The sequence below is a fragment of the Varroa destructor genome, unplaced genomic scaffold, assembly GCF_002443255.2.
Source record: "Varroa destructor unplaced genomic scaffold, Vdes_3.0 BEIS01000004.1, whole genome shotgun sequence".
NCBI lineage: Eukaryota > Metazoa > Arthropoda > Arachnida > Mesostigmata > Varroidae > Varroa > Varroa destructor.
The window spans coordinates 13744123-13762338 of NW_019211457.1; the positions used below are offsets into that span (position 1 = coordinate 13744123).

General features: G+C 39.6%; 1 protein-coding gene across 6 annotated transcripts in view; it reads right to left on the reverse strand.

The window, feature by feature from the left end:
* Positions 1 to 1056: 1056 nt before the first annotated feature.
* Positions 1057 to 18216, reverse strand: part of LOC111249477 (uncharacterized) — a 19951-nt gene continuing 2791 nt past the window's right edge. For 2 of the 6 annotated variants that reach the window (XM_086986613.1, XM_022803381.2), the window contains 14 exons: positions 10318 to 10409; positions 8007 to 8241; positions 7654 to 7716; positions 7368 to 7524; positions 6806 to 6958; positions 6429 to 6595; positions 6037 to 6192; positions 5466 to 5582; positions 5064 to 5153; positions 4417 to 4668; positions 3909 to 4174; positions 3260 to 3668; positions 2680 to 2808; positions 1057 to 2384 (listed from right to left, as the gene is read on the reverse strand). In XM_086986613.1, coding sequence (XP_086842739.1) covers positions 2262 to 2384; positions 2680 to 2808; positions 3260 to 3668; positions 3909 to 4174; positions 4417 to 4668; positions 5064 to 5153; positions 5466 to 5582; positions 6037 to 6192; positions 6429 to 6595; positions 6806 to 6958; positions 7368 to 7524; positions 7654 to 7716; positions 8007 to 8241; positions 10318 to 10409 — 2409 coding nt within the window. In that variant the 3' untranslated portion in view covers positions 1057 to 2261. Of the gene's footprint in view, positions 2385 to 2679; positions 2809 to 3259; positions 3669 to 3908; positions 4175 to 4416; positions 4669 to 5063; positions 5154 to 5465; positions 5583 to 6036; positions 6193 to 6428; positions 6596 to 6805; positions 6959 to 7367; positions 7525 to 7653; positions 7717 to 8006; positions 8242 to 8580; positions 8829 to 10317; positions 10410 to 10930; positions 11032 to 18216 lie in introns of all 6 variants that reach the window. The other 4 variants (XM_086986614.1, XM_022803383.2, XM_086986615.1 and 1 more) reach the window with 4 other exon arrangements.

Consider the following 18216-nt stretch of genomic DNA (forward strand, 5'->3'; position numbering starts at 1 on the left):
CAGTCAAAAGAGCACTTCCAACTTGTAAGTTACGCGTTGAAGAGGCATTACATGAATGATAAAATCGTGGCAAAAAATAAATTAACCAAAAATAAATGATCACTTATAGGGTCTCATAACAATATGATATTGACAAAGAATTGATACTCTTGCCATTCCTAACGCTACAACAATGTTACTGGTATGGGAAACGATACATGCTGGGATCGAAGCGCACAGATTCCCTGTGAGAGTTTTCGAAAGCGTAACTATTCGCAGTATATTTTTAAGGGCTGAAACCTTTCACCCTCAATACGATTGCTAAATAAGATACCAAATATGTCCTAGTGTGTACATATACCGACCTACAGGCAAGTGGATGTCATTAGAACCGTTGACATTATCTTTTTAGCGATTTCGTTCACTTTCTCTCGAGAATAGATTTACTTGAGGATATAACTGCTAAATTGGTGAATTTTATTTATTAGTCTTTGGTCAGTCACGACAATTTCATTTGACTTTCCTAATAGCACCTTAATTTGAGGAACGTAGTTACCCGATGATCCAAGCTTCTCTCATTGAATTTCAACCGCGTCGTCATTTTAAGCTGTGCGTATTTGTGAAATCTCATTTAAATTTCAACAAAAAAATAATCGATTCTTCATGAAATGGGTAGCTCTACTTCATGCTGATCTATAGTGAGTTACGTAGACCGAATTTTGACAAAAAAAGAAGGTGTATTTTTCATTTTCTATAATATCGTCACCACCAATATTTCAGCCCGTGTTGTTGGATGTAGCGTACATAAATCAAATCTAATACATCTAAAACCTTTTTTCTTATCTAAAAATAGAGGAAATCTATATTACACTGACACGAAGCGTTTGCCTCGGAGAGTTTTACTAAGGATCGCGCCCGTAACTGTCGAATACAGTGATCATACACTAACACACACACACGCACACACACGCTCAGACACCTGAATGTCTTTATATATATAGAAATGTCTGTATACAATACCTTGATAGTAAATCATTGCGTCTATATAGTATGTGTCAGGAAATCAAAACAACTTCATTAGTTATACAAGTTTATACGCTTAAAGCTATTCAGTAAAATTGCGCCCAACACGATTTTCAATATAAGCTTTTTAGACAGTAATTTGCCCCTATTTCGAAGTTGAATCGAAACGAACGAGTTTGTATTGAATCAATATAAGCCTATACAACACTGCTCGTTCCTACAGGAGACATCACATACTAGATGCAATATCAATAGAAAGACTGGGAATGCATTTTAATTATCTATCCATGGCCGGTAGACTGGTGAAGGAAGGTCTTTTTCTCTTCAGTCTAATGGTACAATTACAGTATGCTACGCCAGCGTACTTTAAAGATCAGAAGCACATTTCTAATTAGCCATTTGGCATTTCATACGCATTGGGTTAGAACTAAGGCAACATCATTCCGCACCGTCAGAATATGCAAAGCCCTGCTCACCAAACGCGAGGTATAAATATATTCAGTGTTTCTTCCGACGAACAGATATTATTTTAATGTAAATTTACATTTATACAATATTAAATATCGAAACTGCACTAAAAGTGAACAAGTAAATAATCGGAAATGCTTTTAACTCTTACTTTCCACAGCTTCCAATACATTTCCTCTACAAAATACGTTGCCGTTTCGGTCACATTACTACGTTGGACCAAACAGCTTCACCAATCAGCATTGACGAATATGTTTTACCATACACAATGCCACCAAATATCACAACAACAGCAGCTTAAGTCATAGGTTCGGCCGGACCACCAAGATCGCAAGACATTTTGTCATTTTTTCCTTTTCCTGGAAGCGTGCTCTCTTATAATATGGAACGCATCAGTAAGAAGCGTCTGTCTGTTTAGTATAGCATATATAATTCCCACTTCTGGAATGACCCGACCAAGTTTCCAAGTCTTGAAAGAGGGCAACTCTTACTTGTCACCAAGGACAGCGCACATATACGTTCCATATTTAGAAGGAATCACGTAGACGTTTCAGGTTTAAATACGTGACTGTAGTAACGATAGAATACGCTCGTTTTGCTGTCCCGCCTAATGGTATTGGGGGCTTCCGCTCGAAGCTGAAGTTGAAATGTAGATCCTTGGTATGAGCTCGATCAGATCGACTTGCAAGAACTAGAAAAGGTTCTAGTAGCCGCGTTTGGGTAATCGTTGACCTTTGTTGCGCACACCTAGGGACTGGACCAGCAGCATATGCAGTAGATCTATTGTACGCTTATGCGATTATATCACAAAACTTAGCGGCGTACGAGCATAGCTGATTGAACGTCTTCTCCCGGGGTTCGCATAGGATGCTCTGCGTTATTGAATCCCAAACAACACGACAAGTGAGGCCCGGCTAAAAGAAGACGTATAAAAAGAACATATGAAAAAAAATTACAATACTATATTCCCCTTTTACGACAATTGTATTTCAAATACAACAATAACCTCAACTCCAGCTACCGATGCTAACGGAGCCGCTAAAGATCTCACACTAAACATACGTTCATATTATACTATTTTTTTTTTTTTTTCTGTGTTTTTTCTCCTCAATTGTTATTTTCATCAAAAAATAGTAAAGCCTCGCGGGTTTAAATTTCCTGAAAAAGGCAAAACAATTTAAAAGTACAGGCGTATTACTCAACACTTACGTGTGACAGCTTCAGATGTTCAAGAAACAGCTGAGCCTCAGTTTCGCCGTAAAAGCTAATTATCCACGAATACAGGCCGTCATCGTCAGTGACATCTCCTTTTTTCTTGCTTCCAATTTTTGACACACGCTGATTAAAGAACAAGATACACAAAAATTCGAGAAAAATAGGTTAACGTATTTTTTGTTTATTTAACAAGAGTCTATCTAACAAATGGGTTTTTGGCTGTGCGTACCAAAAAGGACGTCGGTGAGTTTCATGGGGTTGTTTTGTGCACTAAAGTGTAAGATAGCCAGATTTCTTTAAACATCGTAATTTCAATTACAAACAGCAGAGGCAAACCAACAATATTTATTCTTTTCAGCTTGACGTATCTATTTTTTTTTGTATTATGCGCGTCTCACCTACCACGTAGCATCTACATGAAGATAGTCAAAAACAACGGTTTTTTGCTAGAATATCATGTTGACACCCCATTATAAATCTTTCCGTAATATCGTCGCTTTCTACAATCAAGCCTCCAGTTCCAAGTCAGTATAAAGGGACTAAAGAATAATTATAAAACACAAACGATACAAACTTTTTGTTGTGATGCCATGGTGTTTGACCCCGGTACTCGGCACTCGACGAGAAATGAATTGTAATATGCCCCCACTGAAATTATGTCTGAAAAGCGCGTCGCTTCCAGCGCCTCTGAACCGCGAAATACGATTAAACGGTTTGTCTCAAGAACAATGCTACAAAGGCTGGCACCCATCGAGATTCCCCCGGCACCGTGCTGTAAAGATGAGTTAAAATTAGAAGACCCCTTTGAGCTGCTTTGCTTATTGTATCGTTGGAAACTTCTCAGTAGCGTATGAAGCCACTCGGAAAATTCAAACTCGCTCTCGGCCGCCAGCTCAAGAGAAGGTTCCGTCGACCACATAACTCGAAATGAAAATGGTCGAGGGTTTTCCATACAGAGCTGTACACCTCCACATGACGGATCCCTGGGAAGACAACAACGAAACAAATGAAAATTATATACGGTTTAGAACAAAACAGCCAATAGCTTGTTCTCTACGGGTATCTGGGCTAGAGCTTCATTATTTTTGAAAAAACCGCCATTCAGTCACTGATTTTATGCGGCAACGACAAGTTTCTTGCATATTAGCAAAAGGGTGCTACGCCGTCGTAGAATACGTTTGCCAAAATACTGTCGTCTTAAAAAAAAAAACCTTTCTACTAACGCAAGTTTGTAGACAGCTGTTGGCGTAATGTCGCTCTCCAGGTCGTATTGTTCGAGCGACGCTCCTTTCAATTCGAATCGAGCACTCCGCCACAGGATCGTGTTTTCCATACCTCGTTTAGGAAGCCGTTTCGGCACAAGTCGATAGAAAAGACGTGACACAATCATGCCGTGAGGACCAATACTTGCATGTCGTTCATAGAAAGCATCACGTGACGCGAATCGCTCGCATGAGGCCCAAAGGACGTGTCGAACGGTCGACCAATCCTACACACACGAATAACAATAATAAATTACAGTAGCATCCAAGGACAACGTTAACGAAGAAGATCGTTGCTGGGATAACATCAGCGCTGAAATATAGGTAATCGTTCAAAAGCTACTAAAAAATATAGATTATTTCTTTAAAACAATGCGAATTGTACTTATTTGGCTGTCATTATAATTTGAGATGACATTTCTATATCTTAACACGCTACCAGCGTGGATTATTTAACTCTGATACGTACCTTGAGGAGAAGCGTGACAGGTTTACAAGAATGCCGTATTAAGGGGAGTGCCTGCTGTCGAACGCCGAGTCGTCTTAAGCTCAATTCGATATGACCCACTACCCATGAACATTGCTCGGCAGAAAGCATCACCAGTTGAAGACTGCCCACTCCGACGCCTTCGACGACCTCACCGGTATCACAATCCGCTGGGTGGTATCTGGTCACGCGCGAAATATTACGCATTGGTGAATATGCAGCTGTTCGAAAAACCTAAAAAAAGCAACGATAAATTAAACGCCATAAGGAAAAGCCACGCCATTTATACAATAGATCAAAACTGAATAAAAGGCCAGGTTACAACTAACTCAGACTATTAAGCCGCATCTGACTGACCGCTAATTTGTATACGTTTTATTAAAGTCGCATGAGAACGACATATGTTTTCGTTTGTTGAATCACTTGTTAACTTCGCAGCCTTCGAAAAGCACGAAACACACAAACGTCTGTTATGTTATCATGATGGGATGATTTTCAGTTGCAATCCACAGAATATTCTCTTTGGTAAACAAACTGAAATTAATGTTTTACACAAAGAAAGCTGCAATATAAGTCATCCTGTAAACCGCTGTTGAGTCGGCGATCAAATACTATCATGTGTATTGTACCTCTCTGGGTGACGTCCAAACGATTTCGATCGCTTGAAGATCCATAGCTAGCCGCAATTGACGGATATGTAGCAATGGCAGCGACGCCACCTGGTTTATAACGCAGTAACGAGACAACTTAGCTTTCTTAATTTAATCACATATATTGTGCAATATATATATCAATAATGAAGCTAGAGCCTCTTAACCAGAGGTTTAATCACCTAGGCCGCCGCGTCGGTGAAATCATAACTCGATATTAAATATCTTGTACACACATACGTATATATATATATATATATATAGTAGCTCTTTAAGATAAAGTTTAGCTCAAGAGAGGCATATTTCCTAATCAGAAAAACAAACAATAGTCGGAAAAATAGTCATAATAAATGATATACATCTGGTCATGCCTTGGCTCACCTGGGTTAGGGAGTAGCCATCGGTAGTCTTCAGTAAAAGCAACCTCTGTGTTGTAAGAACGAGAAAAATCACTGATAAATGCTGTTGCTCTACCCGATAGTAGTAACACAAAAACACCTGAAAAAAAGCCAGAAGCCCTGAAGTCTGATTTAAGCACAGATTTAAATAGATAGCTACAAAAGCTACAAGAACAAACAGCTACAAAAAAACTTTAAGCAACTTACAGGCAATTTCGTTTAATGGCAGTCTGGTTGTATTGCTTTGCACTGTGACCTGTTATTGTACTAAAAGTTCTGACACACCACCAGTCTGCGAGAGGGCTTCCGTTGCGGTAGTTCTCTATAAGTACAATGGCAACTTCGCCTTTGTTTGGAGCACCTTATGGTCTTGTGCTGACCGGATTCTCAGCGTGTAAATTCATTATTTACACGTAAAGGTTCCTACAGCATGGTAGGACAGCCAAGATGGTCGTGTTATCACTAATAAATTTCTAGAAATCAACCCCAAGTAAGAAAAATGAATGTGGTTAATTCATGTGTACGATAATAATGGCCTTTCAAGGACCTTTTACCTTGTAAAAGCTGTCTCCATCTTCGTCCTTACAGAGATCCTCAACAAATTTCAGTAGCGACTCTTTGGCTAGCAACTGTGCGATATCATAACGTTCAGCATTTGACATCTCCAGTTCGTTGAGTACTGCTAGCACATTATCACTGTCCCCGTCGAGCTGTTGTGTGAAATAAGGTCAACGATCTTTTAGACTTTTGGACTGACTTCCTTCGTAAGATTTGGTATTCTATCTCAATTTAGTTGCTACCTTAATAAAATACCTAGGGCGGGCGAAGGAACATGAAAAAATATATATTTTTTAGTCTTCGAATGTATTACACTCTTTTTCAATACGTATATAAAATAAACAGCTAACTTGTTTTTATTTAATCAACAGATTACATTGGTCAGTACCTCTACGGCTTGCTCAAGGCTGTCGGGTCCATTTAAACCATCCTGTCCAATAAGCCCATGTGGTCCGCCCAGACTATCGAGTTGGTCTTTTTGTCCAGCTGATACCGATCCATCTAAGACCCCGAGGTGTACATCCGCCTGCACAGTCAACGAGTGACCACCTATATCTTAACGATACAATATAAAAAGGGCATTGTAATATTTTTTATACAAACTAAAAACTCATTATCATCCTGAAGCACTATGAACAAAGACACAGTTTTCGTACACCGAAATCTAAACATCATTTTCGTGTACATCAGTTCAGTTTGAGCAATGGCCATTAGTTGAATGCCTTCACAGTTCGCCAATCGATAAAAAAGTTGGCGTTTCCTTACCCGGAGCGTCGGCAGGGTTATTGATCTGATCAGCTTGTCCAATATTGTATAAATAGTTGTTGCGTTGAACGGCGCAGTCTTCCGAAGACGAATGCGACCAGTCGTCGAGCTGGGCTGCTTGTCCCAGTCGCGCGCTTCTCTTCTGCTGCTCTCCTGTTTCAATGAGAAGTAAACATTACGCGTGAAACTGAGACGATCGATTGTCCAAGAATGCCCCCTTACGATACCGCCACGATATTCATGTGCCTTACACAGACAATATCTTAATAGCTTCTCTACACGAACGAGAGAGAACCATAGATTTAAACGGCTCTCTATTACAATGCTCTTGTACGAGTTGTGGCTCCTAAAGAAAATATGGACGGGCTAACTGTAAAAGCAATTCTATCATCATTTCCAAACTACAACATAAGGGCTGCTCGGCTGGTGACAAGTGTGAACAGGAGCATCGTGACGACTAGCGGTTGTAAGGTATAAATAGGAGAAAATAATTTCCGACCGACCATGAATTTTCGACGTTTGTCAAGAGTTTTCATGTATAGAGATTTTAATGTTTACGTACCTATGAGATTGTTGTTGTCTGCAACCTTTTCGATTCCAGTGTTGGGATCAATAATCAAGAAAGCGCCGTTCTGTACTGGAATCTCATCTGCGCTATCCGCAACCGCCAGGCCTTTCTTCGACGAGAGAAATTTCGCCTGATCCAGTGAGGAATCGTTCTGCGAAACCATAATGCAAAAAGAACAGCACGGTCTAGTAAAGTCTGCTCTCGTTATCGTCTGTTGCTTTTCAATTCAGAATCGTATTACCATAAATTTAATAACGATACGGTCGCTACATTAACTCACCGTGACAAAAGCAAACTTCAAATTGCTCAGACGTGCAAGATAATGTATCGTAACTTTAAGCCGCTGAAACGAAAAAAGTAGAATGCTTTCTTTGTAAGAAAAAACTGAAGAAGTACCACTTGTTAGATTTAATTCATGTATACATATTCTCTTGATATAAACCTAACAATACATTTCAACACTCACTCTATACTTAGACGTATGCACCGTTGAACGGGGTAGGCATTAGTATTTGCATGTGACAAGCATTACCGCAAATATTAAGAACGAACAGCGCATCAACCCTGATCGACACGTTGAATCCAATTAAAATAGCTAAACTGACACTAATTATGAACCACAATCCAACCTACCAGAGTATCGCGGAGTAGTGCGTTGTCAAGATAGTACTTGTTGACAAGTTTTCGATTGTAGACAAAAGATTGAAAGTAACAGACGAGCAGGCCGCTTTGAAGAGCCCCGAGTAACCAGGCGCGACCGTAGCCAAGATTCGAATTGACTCGTGGCAATGATATGATCTCACGAGTCGTCTCCTCGTGACAGAACTCCGCCACGAAAGGCCAATAACCATAGAGAGGCGTTCGCAGGCTAAAATAACATGAAATAATATGACTGTAGGTTATGTTCCTCGGAGTTGAGGGCGATAGATAGTCAAAGGAAAGATGTGACGATCACAATTACTCAGTACCTGCTCGGCCTCTACTGTTCATCCTTACGTAAATAGACCGAATCGTGTTCTTTTCCATAAGATCGTTCGATTGATATTCTTTATATACAATTGGGCTTAACAGAACGATGGACATGCCGGGTTGTCTAAGTCATTCTATAGCTGCGTTGTTACGTCAGCGTACATTGCATTAAGTAAAGCTTTTGACGGCCTTCTACAAAACTTCCCAGAAATCAACTGATTTAAAGTGTTTTTAGCACCTTTTCATCGAAGCTCGGGTGTTTAATTACACTGTCTCTACTGTATCTTTTTTCCGAAGTGTGAATAAGGCTTATATCCCTTGAGCCGTGCACATCAGCTATAAGTCACGAACAGCCTTGATTAGGACGGAGTTTAGGTAGGCTCCGAGTAACACTAAGGCGAACTCCCTTGCCGGTCATTTTTCTCATCATTATCACATATTACGTCACTAAGGACCATGTTAGTAGTGGCGCAAACCAGAGCTTAACTGCAAGCCAAATATACATCTAATAAATTAGAGCCCGGGTCAAACTCAAGCAACACTTACGTATTATCCTTTTAAAATCTTTATCTGCTAAAGGTGTACGTTAAAGCAGTCACGTCTGTATCAGTTCTACGAATAAAGAAGCTCCACGAGGTTTAGCAATAGATATAACTTTTTGAGCTTAGCTAAGCAAAATCTTTGGGTAACCGACGACAAACATTTGCGGCCCCTCGCTGACTTTGAGTATCTACGGCACGTTTGAAATTCAAATCTATATTTAGGGAATAATCTATTTCGTAACCGTGTTCTATGTGAAAAGACCGTTTGATAACGGCTTATAGAGAAAAAGTATCGTAGTATTGCGTTTCCTACTATAATCATCTAATAGAAATCTCAGGACGCAGTCAACATTGAAGTAATTCCTGCCGAACCAGTTAGATAGTTCATTATCGATATGATTTATCTCAGTATGTGAACTTCACAGGGGGGGTCAGCACTGTACTCAGAGCAGTTGGCATTTTGAAAGCGGCTTCTCGCTAGGGAGGACTATTACTTTGCGTGTGGGTGTATGTATACATGAACAAATGTATACTCATAATCAAACGTAATCATCAATACAGAGCAAGTTTGCTCCACAGTAACGTTGCAACATATTTGGTTTCCAACAATAAGTTCCAACAATTTCAAAGGAGCTTGCCTGGCCAAACGAAACGAAACGCGATTTTTCCAAGTATAAAGGGAGGCTCTTAAACGACTCGCGGATGCAGAGTAATCTGTGTCAATGCAACAAAAAGACTGAACACATTTGTACTAGCCACCTATAAAGCTCATCAAAAACGTACAGGCAAGTGGATACAGAAACGATTGCAGCTAAAAGATCATAAACTGTATAGGTTTGCCAAAGCAAATGGTGGCTTCGTGAGATGAGACAAAGCAATCTGCATCCAAAGTAACTGTCACAATTGTTGTCCACGAAGAAAACAGGTAGAGTGTATTGCATATCCATGTGAAATGTGCAATGTGACCGGGCAATACAAAGGGACAGTATAGTCTTTCTTGAAAGCAACTTGGTCGTTTCAGAAACGAATATCAGAGTGTGATGATGTTATCCGCTAAGGTCAGGTTGGCAAAGGTGAACCTTTGAAAAAAGAGTTAATTCAGCTTTTAATGTTTCAAGGGCATTCATCGGATTTATTGGTCAGCTTCTATTCCCGTAACCACCATTACTGTAGATATCAACCATAAATGAGATTCGTTAAAAATCGTGCGAATACTCCGCACAGCTATTGAAGGTCGATTGGAATATAAATAGGAAGCAAAGGCATATGAAATATCAGACACTACCACAAGATATCGAAGTAAAATTTGAAAGAATAAGGTATTGTCGTGCCCTTCAGATAGCTAAGGATGGCCACATTATTCAAAAAGTTATAGTCCAGTGTAGCTTTAGACTAAAGTAAAAGTGTATTGTCTCTTTATAACGCAAACTTACCCATAAAGAAGGATATGATCTAACTGTTGGCATAGGTAGCGAACCTGCCATAATCGTGGTGTGAGCTCCTCACCGCAGAACAGTTTCTCCAACTGCAATCAAAGATAAGCGAAAAAGATCTTTTTACTTTAAATTATTTACTGAAAGGGAAACCGTTCCTTGAAGCAGCTATAATTGCAATGGCTTATACTTGCGCAATTCTACGACCATTTTCGTGGGCCGCACGGCTCCAAGCAATTCAGAAATAAGAACTTCAACCAGGTCTAGCAAAGTCCAAAACTCGACTCTGGTCTGCATTCTGTATTGGACCTTCAAAAACCAATATATTCATTGATCAACAAAAACAGTTCAATCGTATATAGGATAAGCATTCTTTTTATGTTACGTCTGTAGTTTTTCATCGTACGATTTGCATGCGAGTATTCGTCTTTGTCGCTGTTTTTTACTACCTGAATATGGATCTTGTTCAAGCAAAAACTCATTAGCGTCTCTAGCTCAGGGCTTGTTCTGCTGGGGGCGTAATATTCTAAGAATATTTAAATTGGCCAAAGACAACCACACGGTAAGGAGATATGAGCAATGAAAGACGTTAGTTGAGAACTGAGACTAGAACCTTTGTACTATGTCCGATTCACCTTGCGGCAGCAACAGTAACGTACTCTGCGGACTTATAATCTGCTGAGTGGTGCTGGCACTCCATAGGTACGACGTTCCCTATATAGACAGGAAAAGAATGGGGAATATGCAATCATCATTGTATATTCGTACCAAATCACAAACCTCATGAAATGACTTTGTATAACGAATATTTTTGTGTAACTGTGTTTCTACAACTACTTAGAATTAAGAAAAATAACGACATGTAACTTACTGTTCAGTTTAAGGCGCGTTATCGTTTACTTCATCTACATAGAGGATAAACTTTTATTCGCATGTGATAGCTATACAACAACTGGAAATCTTTTATGCAACTCATTTCTGTGCTTATTGTTGCCCCTCAAGAAATTTTAATGAACCTACATTTTGCAAACGATTTAATTACTCTCGGCTTCTGCGCAGGTGTCGTCAGCATTAACGGATCTAGCGGTGGTGGCTAGCGGATTTTACCGAAATACCGATATTAACTTATTACCAATAAAGTCCACCGTAGATCCTCTAAGTTGGGTTGCGACCCGAGCTGTAGAAAGACACAGCTTTACTTGCCAACTCATTAAAAGCAAATACAATAGGCTAGTATATAGAATCCGAATGCCAAAGCAGTGCCAACATTAAGATATCTGCGAAAGACAGGAATTGTTCCGTCAAAGGCCCTTTCCTCGTATAATTTGCTCCCAGAACAATTCGTGTTAAAGTGAAGGTGTACTGACTAGTGAAAGCTGCAGTTTTGCACAAGTGATTCTGTCCCCGCGAGAAAACGCAACTAGGCCAGGAAGAAGAAAGCTTCCTGCCCTTGTTTAGTCCCGAGATTATTACGAAGTCCGGGGGGCGTCTCTCGTTGGCCCGTGCTTTGGCGTGACACATGCTGCACGCAGATGACCTTCGACCAACACATTGTATCTTGTATAATCAGCTGCTAATATTTACCGCCGACAAGAGCTCAACTTCCTCAGGCCCATGTACTTTGGTTAGCGCAAAACTACCATACAATTATTCAACCTTGCACACGCACCAAATCACGTTAATGATTATTGTTGACTAGGTGGAGACAACAACTACGTAGACAGGCGATTATGGGTACAGTGATACAACAATATGAACGTCCTAGATGACAGAAAGTAAATCACCCCTTGAAGAACACAGCGCCTATTATTAGCTAATATAATGACCACGCTTAGTCTCGCGTATGATACTAGCTACTTTAAAACTGACAACATCCTTATTCATGTGTAGCTCTCCTAGTGTCAGTGGCTGTTGAGACAAACCAAAACATTGTTCGAATGAGCGTTCATTGTATCAGCGCACTCGGACAAGCAGAGATTACTGAGGGCAGCGTGAGGTGTACCAGCGGCACTGGGGGAAACTCTAACGAGTAAGACGGAGCCAGCTTGCCGTAATAGCGTTAGCTATAGGGTGTGCCTTTTTATGCATCGTTATTTTGAGTGAAGTCTGCAATGAGTGAAAAAAGCAGAACCTTAAAGGCGGAAACCTTCCTGAGCTATAAAGCACTACGATATGTTCTTCTACAAACGAAGCTAGTATCGATATTGTTGCGTCACTTCTCAGCTATCTCCTGCAGATCATACATCCTCGTAGAGCATATAATATAATACAATAATATTCCTGGAGGTAGTTTAGCTTGCATGACATCTGACGCAAGCAAGCTCAACAAATAGGCTGGGAACTATACCATAACATGGTCAAGGCTCACAAAATCTACTCTCATGATCATACTGAACGAAGTTAGCATCTTGATTTTTAAATATGGAATGGCGAAGTCTGTGGTGTCGCGCTCCTGATACAGAAGAGAAACCCCAGGCCAATCCCCTTTAAGCATTTACATTGCTGGTTTTTAGGCCAGGGCCAAAACATTAAGTTTCTTGAGTTGAGTACGGTCATAATGATTCCAAAAATCAATTTATTACTACGAAACATGCTAGATTAGGTAGCAACGATTGGAATAGAAAGTCTGTAAGAGAAAAAAAGATGGCAGATTGATTAACAACTTTGTTGAGCTCAACAGAAATCGGGGCATGTGTATTGAAAAAATTGGAGAAACTATGATTTTTGGAATAGGCATTGATCCTGTATTACGAGTAGTTTTAAACATCACTTTAAATGTAGACTTTGCCAGCGAAAATTAAAAAGCTTGAATTGGACCAGCGGAACTTGCTATCTACGTTATAACATTTCTCATCTATAACGTGCATTTACGATCAAATTTCGATTCTGTTAGAATTTATTTTAGAGGTTTTCATGAATGCAAGTTTTTGTTTTCTTATAACCACTTGATAGTGGGTGGGTAATCATTTCTGTCGGGTCATTTAGAGGCTGACCTTGTTGTTTCCAGGTAGAGGTTGAGTCCACAGCGTTGTTGTCCTACAGCTATCCTGCAACTTCTTTATGTGTTAGTCCGGGTCAAGGAGAGATTCCCTGTACTGCCCATATTACACATACACTGTTTTTACGGTTAAATAACTAGAATGTACAACCTTCTTCGAGCTTGCTCTATCATAAGGCTTTGTCAAACCTTGCCGGCACTCCTGCTGGGTTAACATCCATCTAACGGACAGAATTACTACGGCTGGACGCGGGTCTATTACGGCGGCATTCAACACCTTTATATCTACTGGAAATCTTGTTTTTGGGCATTCTAGTGGTCCTCATTCGTGGTCAGAGGGCCCGATAACGTTCAACCGTCCTTGACAGCGATATTACCAAAAGCAAAAAAAAATTACCTATCATGTCGTATACGACTAGTAGTAGCTAGCTGAAAATTAAATTATATCATATTTAGGTGCACTGTAAATACCAGCCCAGCCAGCACCGCCTGATCCCGAAACACAACACGTCTGTGTCTACTTGTTACGGTTGCATGCAGCGCCATATTTTGCACCAAACAGATAGATACGTTTTGCAAGATTATTTTTTCTCTTCCAGGCGTCTCATAAAGATCTGGAAAGCGACGTTAAGGCGCTGGCTAGCGTCATTTCTGGTTACCAAAGAAAAATGCCTGAACGTTTTAGCGTAGTCCTCCACAAAGCCTTTTCCAACTGAAATTAAACAGATTAAAAAAAATAAATTCCCTATATGCGTATTTCAGGAGAGAACTTGCTTCTTTCATCTCCTCAGCCTAACCTCTACATTTCACTGAACAGCTAATATCGTGTGCAATAGGGGGTTATAATACCACGATCTTATTTTAGTACTGAGCCAATGACTTACTTAATTAAAAAAAAAATACACTTTAGGTGATATTACATTGATTCTAGAGCGATTCATATATCTATCAAACAGCGAAAAAAATAACAACAAAATCTTAGAAAAATCACATTCGTTTCTCTGTCACAAAAACAAACAAACAAATAACCGAATTGACAACCAGTTAATCCTCATCAAAGAGGCTACTAAAAACAGGTTGACATCAAAAAGTATTTAGATTTTTTCTCAGTTTACTTCCTTGCAGCCCTACAGATGTACGGAAGCATGTTTTCAGTACCTTCACCTGTCGACACTATGTTTTAACTATTATCATATTGGTACATGATGTACTTGCTATTGCTTTTCACACTCAGTACACAGTTACCGTAAATCCGACATTTACGACATCCGGCACAAACGCCATATCATCAATAGGCAATAGCAACAATCTTCGCTGCTACTACAGTTGACAGGTCGCAAATACGAAAATGATTTATTTCCTACACAGAGCAAAGAAGGCCAGCACATAATGAGATAACTCGATGGCGTCTGCGGCCATAAGGCACCGCCTTAGCACGAAAATCTATTGTAGGAGAAATGTCCTACACCATGTCTCACACAGTGAACGTAGTGCTAGCACTACGAAACCCCCATGGTTACACTGATTATGTAGAACAGAGGTGGGTGAAATAAATCAATACAACTCTCAAACCCCTGAGATGGGAACTACTTAGAAAATTTTGATTTTTGGTATTTAAATTTATCCGGTCCGTCTCCACTTAAAACTGTTTATCTGCTATAATAGCGGTTGCTATGAGATAAATCAGAAGAATTCCGAATGGGGAACGATCAGCAGAGTTTATAATCTCAAATAGTTTAACAATAATCATATTTGCATACTAATGCAATATTTTACGTTTAATTTTATATGCCACTTTAGGTTAGGAATAATGTATGGCCGACCCTGGAAATAACAAGAAATGTCGTATTGATCCGCACCCTTTCTAAATCTACAACCACTGCCTTTGAATGCATTATGGAAGCTGTGCAATTTATTTAGTGCCGATATTTTTTTTCGAGACCCTGAAACGCATACGCCCATTGGTCCATCTCGGTTTCACAAACGAAATGTTTACGAAAAACTGCTTACCTCAGTGAAAGTGAAGGGCTCTAGTATGAATTTTGTCGAATCAGGCGATAAGCTTTCAAATGCCTTTAACTCATGAGAAAGTCCATTAGCAATGTCGTATATATACAGTGTCAATATGCGCTTAACATTAAAAAGTACACGTTGACAATTTGCATGCTGCTATAAACAAAGTACACGCACGAAGGGATGTCGTCGAAAATCTTGGTTGCATACTCATCTTAAACAATTTTACTATCAAATGTGTTTTTCAACATTTCTCTCAGTTTTGAATTTTCATATTGACGACGACTGAAGCAATCTCGCTAAATCAAACCAAAGTCTGTCTTCTTATCGGAAATTCGTTTCCTCACTTTATGTAAATACATGTGCTGTCATCGACGGACCGCGTAAAACTGTTGGGGAGACTAAATAACAAACACAGCAATTCCTTCAAACGGTATTTTGTTTCATTCACCATTTTTAGAATGATACGCGCACATTAGATAAATGTCGTAGAAATTCTGTCGCTTATATAAGCTTCGCTAGCTCTGGGTCAGTTCAATAGCCGATATCGCAACTAATAAAGCCCGCGGATAACTTTAGCTAGACAAAAAGTGGATGCGATCTCGAATGGCATGTTATCACTGAAAAACTACCCATATATCACCTGTCGAACTCTGACTAAATACAATTTGAAAACACTGTGAAGTATCAGGCTGAAACAAATGCTCTTGATGATTCATTTTGGCTATGCGCTACGCTGAACAACGATGGGGAGCGATTCAAAACCTTAATGATATGGAGTTGAAGTGGCAATAATTCTGCATATGTAGCATCGCCTAACCTTATCAGATATTCGTAGTGCATAACGAGAAGCCATATCGGTCGAAAAATGTTGATGACAATTAATCTCTATTGTCGTTCGAGTGTTAATAGTTGATTCATTGGGAACTTTGCAGTAAGCTCATTGACCGAAAAGTCAGTATTTAATCGAGCAGCTCAATACATGCGCATACAAAGACCGTGCATTAGTGCACAATGCAAACTAGTGGGCAAATCCCCTCCCTATGTGGTATTCGCTTCAGCGTTTCCTCATAACGTAACCAGCACAGTAGGTTCGGTAATTACTTTAGCATGTTTTTGTAGTATTGTTAATGTTAAAGCTAGAAACAAAGGCTGTGTCCGGCGCAAGCTGACAGATTTTGTGTGCACAGGCTAATAAAAATAAAACTGCCTATTTTGTGCACCTTTCTTAGTAGTCCATGTAAGTACTTGTTGAGGAAAGAACAAATTCTATTAAAACAGTTTGTAGGTTAATGCTGAACGACCTGCTAGTGAAATAGTAGTACATCCCATAGAACTGAGCCATTCAAGCTAAGTTAATCTTCTGCTTGCACTTCTAGCATATGGCACCTTACGCAAAGTAGCCCGTGTACACAAAATAAAAGCAATGGGCAGTCGTTTTACTAAAAATAACAATTGTTTACCAATTAGGCAATGAAAATCGGCAACCCGCGCACAAATATCTATTGGACGCCTCACAAGGAGATGAAATAAAAGAATCCCCTTAACTGATAGGCCTTTAAGTTAGACCTTTGATCCGCTGTTTTCTTTCTATTGGAAATCACCCATGACATCACATGACGACACTTAGGTGAAAAGATATCAACTTATATCTTTTGAATGTCTCTAACCCATGATTGGCAACTGGACTAAAAAATCTTAATATAATAGATTAATTAATCTTCTTAGATTGAAAACTGAACTAGTAATAAATAATCAGTCCTCTTCTAAGTGTCTGAGCTGATATATTAAACATAGTCCATTGACGCTAATGCTTATACAGCTTTATTTCAGGAAGAAAAGTACATGCTTTAGCGGATGATGATGTTATCATCGAACGCTATCGGATTCATGTGGGTCTATGTATGTGTTTTTGAGGATTTGCCACAACCGATTGCACAGCTTTGAACATAGCACAATATGCAAGAGAACCGATAATTCACACGTGTGGGGCAGCGATTATAGTATTTTGATGCTTTATCGACACTGACTCACCGTAAGTTCGCGAATGATTATCGAAATAATAGATTCTTTTGCTTAACTATCAAAGGGAAACCTATCTAGAATATATCAGATTTTTTCGATATTCGCGCGGAGTCTATTATATAATATATCTTGGATGGTTGCCCTTGACCCGATGATAGAAAGTACATATCTCAGTTCTTTCTTAATAAACTAGATGTTTCCCTTGTATTCTATATATTATTGAAATTGTAACATTTTTTCCTTAGGAACCAGCTGCAAGCACTACTAACACTGAAAATTTTATTGGCAAAACTTTTTTCAATAAAGGCCAGCTGCTATCCGCTACCTTAACACACTTGGTGCATCAAACGAAAATGTAACTAAGTATAAAGTAGTATCTAATAACATTTAAAATCTGCACCTTAGCGCCTCTGACTTGCTACACGTTGTGCCCAGAAGCCGCGCGCCACAGAGCGTTGGCCAAGGCGATTCCATATCTTTGTCGGTCAACAGACTGACATGCAGCATTGCTCATGGTAGTGTTGTAGCAGTCACTGGCAATTAAGATCGCCTGACAGGACCGTGGTAAGGGTTAGTACAACTATGTGCTAATATCATTTGATAATTTCCATAGGCACTTGTACGTTCGTAAAGGGACAGGAGCGCATTCACAATTCGACTGCTGTTGACAAATCGCTTGGGCAATCTGTTGATAGACGACAACCTCGTGGACAAATGTTGGGAATTTCATATATTAATTCTGTCAGGTGCACCGTTTAGGCCATAATCTCGCCAATAGTTAATTACTATGCCAATGTCCTTAATTATATATACTCGAGTATACGAGTCCGTTTGAATATCTGTTTTTAATTCGCATGGCATGT